Source organism: Corvus brachyrhynchos, unplaced genomic scaffold, assembly GCF_000691975.1.
Source record: "Corvus brachyrhynchos isolate BGI_N302 unplaced genomic scaffold, ASM69197v1 scaffold155, whole genome shotgun sequence".
NCBI classification, from domain to species: Eukaryota; Metazoa; Chordata; class Aves; order Passeriformes; family Corvidae; genus Corvus; species Corvus brachyrhynchos.
Window position 1 is genome coordinate 1,481,101 of NW_008238434.1, and position 7,691 is coordinate 1,488,791.

The 7,691-nt window shown below is 45.2% G+C and overlaps 1 protein-coding gene across 1 annotated transcript; it reads right to left on the reverse strand.

The window, feature by feature from the left end:
- Positions 1-235: 235 nt before the first annotated feature.
- PTGS2 (prostaglandin-endoperoxide synthase 2) lies at positions 236-7,382 on the reverse strand. Its single transcript, XM_017736490.1, has 9 exons — positions 7,188-7,382; positions 6,933-7,076; positions 6,364-6,507; positions 5,800-5,981; positions 4,911-4,994; positions 4,494-4,740; positions 3,295-3,581; positions 2,987-3,134; positions 236-2,843 (listed from the first exon to the last, which is right to left on the reverse strand). The coding sequence occupies exons 1-9, from the start codon at positions 7,258-7,260 to the stop codon at positions 2,386-2,388; spliced, it is 1,767 nt and encodes a 588-aa protein (XP_017591979.1). The 5' UTR covers positions 7,261-7,382; the 3' UTR covers positions 236-2,385.
- Positions 7,383-7,691: the final 309 nt, after the last annotated feature.

A 7,691-nucleotide genomic window follows, 5' to 3' on the forward strand; every position in this document is an offset into this window, starting at 1 on the left:
CGCTGTAGATAAGAGGAGCTGGCTCTTCCAGGGATGGAACAGTGAAATCCCTTTTCACTTGAGGCCAAAGGGACAAAAATTACGTCATTTGGGCAATTTAAGCTACTGGCATCTTGGGTTTGACACACCAGAGAATTTAGTGCTGCTGGTAATGTCTTGTAATTCTCCATGTAATCAATTAAAGAACTGATCCATCCTAAACACTGCTGAAGGAAAACACAAACAAAGGAGCCCATAAAGGTAATGTTTTCAATTTATTTGTATAAACAATTGCATTTTAACAACATTGTTGTCCTACAAAAATAAAGTGAAAAACAATTCACAGAATTTTAAATAAATAATCTCAAACATCCACATTTAGAGGCTGTGGAATACAAAACGCAGAGTGCACAGGAATCCTTGCTGAAGCAGCCTGTAACTTAACTCAAGTGAGATGGTCTGAGGAATTCCTCTGTACCTACCCCAAAATAACTTGATCTGTCCAGACTTGCCTCCCTTTGCCTCTCAGCCAAACCCTGTTCCTGGGTTAATGGCAGAAGGGTGCTCTGAAGGGTGCCCAGAGCTGGGTCTGATGGACAATTGCATGACGAACAAGTGTCCAAGCAGCGTTCACTCATTAGCACATACAGTACTGACCACCTTTGGATACAAGGGGAGAGAAGGCTTTCCCTTCTTCATGCCTCACAGAGAAAAAGGAAAACAAAAGCCGTTCTTGCTCCCACAGCATCCATACCAAGGACCACCCCAGACCAGTCACTGGTATCAATGGCTGCAGGAGAGCTTGGTTCTGCTGTTCCCGGCCACAGCTACAGACCTACCCAGCACGAGGCATGGCTGGCTCTACACAAATCCATGGAAAAAGAAGCCACAGACAAACTACACTACTGCCAGAGCTGGTACAATGCACAAGCCTCTACAAGTGCTTGAGAGTTCAGATGAAATGGAAAACTCAAGTCCTTTTCCACAAGTAGTCAAGGAATTTTGGGCAGGGGCACAGAATACCAGGTTGCTGTTCTACTCCAGTCTGATGTGACATTTTCTTTTTCCCTATAGTTCCCCAGCTGTTTTTATGGGAAGATCATCTTCTACATTTCCTCTCTAGAAATTAAAAAAAGATACCCTTACATGCAAAGTCTGAAGTGCTGGTACAAGATCCCTATGTGCCCAGATGAGACTAGATATTTTAGTGCTGGATCAGGACAAATACATCTAGGAGATTTTGTGCTGGCCAGTTTTAAAGAAGCTTAAGCCACTTACTTAAAATGCCTCTGTTTATAAATTATAAATAAAACATTATCCCTCCCTCGCCCACTAACCCCCCAATAAATAGAAGTACAAATTGCACATACAGCTTGTGCACATAGGCAGAGCTACCTTCTGTGTCTGGAAGCACTGCTCAAATCTCTTCTGTGTTCAGTTCTCTGTGTATTTACAGAGCTGCTCAGTTTACAGCCCCCCTGGTTTTGGGAGCACAAAGCCACAGCCACACCCTAACTCCAGCTATACTGTCCTCCTGTCCTTAGAGTGACAGACATTAAAATTACATTATCAAGTAGACCAGAGAACTACAGCTATGAAAAGAATCCCAGTGCCTTGGGCTAAGTTTAAGACCTCCCCAAAGTTACATAATAAAAACATCCCTACCCAAATGCAAGCAGCCTTGTATTGCAGCCTGAGAGTAGTCAGTTACTGTAAAGCTCAGTATCTCATTCTCACACCCTTACACAACTAATACATCTGTCACACTTCCTTCAAAAAGAAGTAGAATCCAGGAAAAGTACTATTTTCTTTAAATATTTAAAACATTAAAAACATTTTTTAAAAAAGTTGTAAAAAAATTTACTTTCACCTAAATCCAGAAGTGGATTGGTACATAAGAGACATTAAATTACGATACAAAGTGCCCTATCTGCAATGAGGGAGAGGTAGGTAGCATCAACAACAAATGCAATGCATTTTCTGACCTTACATAAAGAAGTGAGTCTCAAGTATTTTTTTTTGTTAATTTTTGAGTGCTCATATGAAATCCATAATCTCTTCTGGCAGTTTTCATTAAGTCAGATTTTTTCTTGTACTTTTAGCTCAATAGCTGCTTTCAAGTCGCTGAGAAAAAAAGTTGCTTTTGTAGTGTTACGTGACCTATGAAAACTGCTAGAAAGAATCACCACGCCTCCCCTTCATCAAGTATTAAAACAATAGTAAAAAGAAGTTGGAACCTTTATCCACTTTGGAATACATCGTTCTGTTACAGAAGATTTTAAACAAGGGATTCAGCACTGTCAAGCTCAAACACAGAAAATCCCTTTTGTAAATGGAAGCCTTACCTCAGGTAAGGAATTTAAGGCAACCCCCACAGTGAAGATGCTCAAGTTGGTTTTTTAAATACTAAGCCATAAATAGAATAAATAACACAGTTAAATAAATAAATAGATAGACAGCTGGGTTTGCAGAGCGCTCTGTCAGCAGGAGCGTGGGGTTGATATCTTCCATGGCAGTTTTTGAGGTACTAACGTTAATCGTGGCCTCGGTGGGCTCAGGAGGCAGGATGTGGAAGGCAGTGAAGGGACAGCCCTTCACGTTGTTGCAGATGAGCTTCTGCAGGGAGGCCGTGTTGACGATGTCGAAGCCCACCTTGCCCCCGAAGGTGCTGGGCTTCCAGTACTCAGGGGAGCAGATGGCGTTGCCCATCAGCCCCTTCAGGGAGAACGGCGCCCCGATCTCCACCATGGTCTCGCCAAAGATGGCCCCAGGCCGGGGCTTCTCCACCAGCAGGCCTGGGTACAGCTCCATGGCATCGATGTCCCCGTACAGCTCCTCCAGCTCCGCTGCCATCTCTTTTTCTCCTGCAACGAGTGAAAAACGTAAGTGGAAAAATCCCATTTTCCGTGCAAGACTGTCCTGCTCAAGCCCAGTAATGACACTGCAGGACTCTGCGGGCATTTTAAGACAATGTGTCTCATTTGCTGGGAGGGATGAGGACTGTTACCTGTAAGCTCTTCGAAGGATCGGAACGGTTTCAGCATGAAGCGTTTCCTGTACTCGTTCAAGGACTGGTACCTCATCTGCCTGCTTTGGTCAATGGAGGCCTTTGCCACTTTCTGTACTGCAGCAGGAACGTTCTTCCCACCAGCAACCTGTTCATGAAAGAGAAAAAGCTGTTAAGATCTCCTGATATGAGTCACGAGGAAGTTGTGACTTTCCAGTGATTAGTTTTAAATAGCTTTATCCTGTTCCCTTGTCCCACCCCCAGCTCATGCCTCTGTTGGTTCACCATCAACTTGAGGAAGGACCTACCCTGCCAGCACTTTGCTTGGAGAAAGATTTGACCATATGGGAGAGGCCGTGCTCCAGCATGATGGAGTTGTTGTAGAGGAACTGCTGGAAGGTGTACTCCTGGTCGTGGATGCGGAAGGTGTCAGGCAGCAGCGGGTGCCAGTGGTACAGGGTGTTGAACTCAGCTGCGATGCGGTTCTGGTACTGGAACCTCTGGTTGAACAGCAGCTCGGGGTCAAACTTCAGCTTGAAGTGGTACCCACTCAGGTGCTGCACGTAGTCCTCTATAACAATCTTGATTGTCTCTCCTGTTGGACAAAGGAATAGGAGAGAACGTTAGCATTGCTTCTCCTCAGTGGCAGGGAAAACACAATTTCTGAACTGTTCTAAAATATACTTCAGTGATCAGGACAACAAACACTTTCCTGTAATCTCTCCTATAAAGCAATTAATGTATTTTATGTGACTAAAGCATGGAACAGTACTTCAGGTCCCAAGAGTTCTGGGCTGTGGGTAGTGAGGTGTTTTCTACAGCCTGTTTTCCCCCTCCCACCCTCCGAAGACACAATTCCTTGCACCCTCCACAGAACAGCACACACCAGCATTTACTCTGTGTTCAGTCACACAATATCTCTAGCAGAAAGGGAGGAGATAATGAAGAAACTTGATGTCTGAAAGCAAATCTCAGCTTCTGAACTACTTAATACAATTGTCTTGGTTTATGGTTTCAATTGGGGCAAGGTTTTTTCCAGCTTAGACCACATCACCATTTACATAAGATGAAATACCACTGGGCATACAATTAGACAGGAGAACTATGCAGAGTTACATTTTTCAGAACCTCCTGAACTTTAGACTTAATCACAGCCTTTATTTTGAAGCATACCTAAGCTGACCCAACCCTAGGGTGAAAAACCCCCAAAATCCCACATCAGGGAGCCTGAGGTCATCCAGCCTCACAGGCTTTCTCTGAGAAAGGAACCTGAGCTTCCTGTCTTTTCACTGCTTTCAGTTCTGCTTCCCTCAGAAAAGGGAATTGAGTGTCACTGAGTTTTCTTCAGTTTCATCTTTAGCAGAGCTGGGGGGAAGCTGCGCCTCAACACAGCCCCAGTGACAGGCCATGAAGAAGCCACTCACACCCCAATTTATGGGATAGCTTGCCCCTCACTCCAGCTCTGCAGGCTTGAGCTGGAGCTGCACGTAGCAGCAGTGGCCCTCACCTATCAGAATGAGCCGGGTGGTCTGGAAGAGCTGCTCGTCGTCCCAGTCGGGGTGCTGGCGCTTGAGCACGTCGCAGACGCGGTTGTGCTCGCGCAGCCAGATCGTGGCGTACATCATCAGCCCCGGCACCAGACCGAACACCTCCTGCCCCACGGAGAACTGCAGGTGCTCGGGCACGTGGGGTGGGTACAGCATCTCTGCCTGCGTGTCCCTCACCGTCGGCGGGTACATTTCTCCATCGATCATCTGTGTGTGGGGGAAACACCAGGAGTTTTGAGCTATGGTACTTTGGTTAAGCTCTGTCGGCTCTCTCAGCTCTGACTCACGCTTTAGATCACCTACACCATTCACACAGCACTAATTTAGGAAATCTATGCCATCCAGTAAGAAGGTAGGAATTCTGAGCTAAGACATACCTGGTATTTCAGCTTTCCATCCTTTCGAAGTCTCAGTTTAAGTTGTCTCTCCAGAGTCTCTCCATAAATGTGGTTCAAGTCAACCTATAAAACAAAAGCATTTGGGACATGAAGCCAACCTGCATTTTTTGCTATTTTAGGACAGGTCCCACTTCTATGGATACCAATAGGAGTTCACCCCCTAGATATTTACCTTTTAATTACATTACTGCTACCTTATAAGTATCATGCCCCAGTATTTAACATGAAACCAAATTATTTCCTGGCAACTGGAGCCATCTCTGCGTAAGAGGAGGTTGTTACATTGGCAATTTAAAAGGACTCTGTTTAAAGTGTCAGCAACTTTCTACTATGCAGACAGCTTTCTATATATACACACACAATTTATAGCTCTGATTTGGACATACAAGTAACACTTACAGTGAAAAACTCTTTGTTCAAAGGCTGCCTATCTTGTAGGTAAAGATCCTAAATCCAAGTCTGCTTTTGAAGTTCTTTTTAAACTAAGGCTATTAGCAGTACACAAGCAATACTACAGTGCTGGATACAGCTCTTTGGAACCAACAGAGTCCAGAGAAGTTTTGGATACTCGCTACATCTAACATGCTTTAGGTGAAAGCAGATTTTTGGGAATAATAAGTGATCACTGGACAGGTATTTTAAACAGAACCACTTCGGCAGAGCGCGTGGTTCTCACCCAGGAAGAGACACTGCCCAGCAGCAGAATTTGGCCTGAGGAGCAGTTGCAGAAGAGGTAATCCCATGGGATTGTGGCACAGTGTGCACACAGGTGTTTGTCCCCTGGCAACCCGCAGGATGCCATTCTGGCCATTCCAGCCACTCAGCAGCTCCCAAAGAGCACGAGCCATGTCCCCAGAAGTGACCGTACCCCGTGGCCGAGCGCTCTGGTGAAGGCAGGGCCCCTCTTGTGGTCCGTTTTGAAGAACTGGTGCGTGAAGTGCTGGGCAAAGAACGTGAACATCACGTTTGTGCCTTGTGGGTCAGGAATAAACTTCCTCCTCAGCAAAAACTTCTCCACGATCAGACTTGAATCTGGGAGCTCTTTCTTACCTGTGGGAGAAACAGACAGTGAGATACTCAAGACAACCCTTCATGAAATACTGAAGTTTATTCCTAACAAAAAGGCTTTAGACTTTCAGTGGAATATTGAATGACAGCAGCATACAAACAAGGGGAACTACCTACTTCTCTATGCTCACTTTCTTGATTTTATTAGAAATTTCTAAGTTCCCTGCTTTACCATGTAACTCAACAGCAAGAGCCAGAATAATTATCTTTTAGATCTTTACACAATATATCCAAAATATGGTTATTCTAAAAGTCAACTATACTGAAAAAAGGCTACAGACAAGCAGGTCCCATAAGAACTTCTAATTATTTTTTCTTCTTAGAAAAGACCAAGCAATCATTACGTGTCTGGTTTATCCCTCACCTTTAACACCCATCGGTGTTGGGCAGTCAAGTCCTACTGGTGGAAGGCTTCTTGTGTAGTAGGAAAGATTGGAATAAGCTTCCCAGCTTTTGTAACTGTAGTCACTATTGTAAGTTGGTGGGCTGTCAATCAAGTGTGATCTTGCTGAAAGACAAATAAATATTTGGTTGTTTTTAACTGTACATTTTAGTCTGAAAAAGTAAATCACAAAGCCAGATCTTTTCCATGTATTTGGCAGCAGTTGTAAATTCCACACAACTCAGTTACTGATATTAAATACGATTACAGTTACTGAATAACAGGACTGGATCCTGGTTTATCAGGTGGATCTCACTACTAACATGAGCAATTGGGTGCTAAATTCATGTCAGCAAATTCTGGACTCTTGCGGAAAGTAGAATCAAGTTGCACTTCAGCATGTTTCATACAAGTCTGCATCATGCAGAAGTCTTAAATTTTGGTGTTTTAACCTTAGTGCAATTTAGGCTGCTTGATTTATACACAGATCAATTCAGTGCAATATCCTGGAGTAAGTTTTAAGAAGACTGGAAGAAACAATCCACACTTACATGTTAGTACATATCTCATAATAGTGTCCCGTAAGAAGGGAATGTTGTTGATGATATTCCAGGCTCCTTGGAAGTGGGTGAGGATGTAGTGGACAGTGTTTGGTGATGGTTTCAGCACTAGCCTCAGCCACGTGAAGAATTCCGCTGCGAGAGACAATGGGAAGGTCATTATTAATCAGCTCATGGAGGATAACCTGCAATGCTGGAATTGGATTACGCGTTCCAGTTCCACAGAGAGGGGTGTGGGATACTCACGAGTGGTGCAGTTCTGCCCGTAGTAGCCTGTCCTGGTGCAGTCGCACTCGTAGCGATCGGGCCCCGCGGTCATGCAGACGCCTCTGTTCTGGCAGGGGTTCGAGCAGCAGGGGTTGGCTGCGAGGGAACCAGAGCTCGGGTTAGCACCTCTGCAATGCACTCCCACCTTCCCAGGACTTTGTACAACGAACGAGAATGCCTTGGAGTTTAATGCTGATCAGGAAGGCATCACAGCGACCATCCATCCATCCATCCATCCATCCATCCATCCATCCATCCATCCATTCATCCATCCACGGTAACCTCTGGGCTACCAGGGAGCAGCTTTAAAAAGCGCAAGAATTCGCCTCTTGTCTGCTGCTCCCTCTGAAGGGGAGATCACCCCGCACAGGGCCTGGCACCCACACACACCAGAGAAATGGCAAGAGAGCGAGGAGCACAAAAAGCAAGAAGGCAAAGCGTGCGTTGATCCGGAGCGCGGGGCGGGCCCCCCGGCGCGGCCGG

Bases quoted from the DNA above. Each gene is read 5' to 3' on its own strand.
- PTGS2 (XM_017736490.1), bottom strand. From the start codon at position 7,260: ATGACCGCGGGGCCCGATCGCTACGAGTGCGACTGCACCAGGACAGGC. The intron at 6,508-6,932 runs GTAAGTGTGGAT...TTTGTCTTTCAG, and splicing joins TATGAGATATGTACTAACAT to CAAGATCACACTTGATTGAC. The intron at 3,582-4,493 runs GTGAGGGCCACT...TTTGTCCAACAG, and splicing joins CACCCGGCTCATTCTGATAG to GAGAGACAATCAAGATTGTT.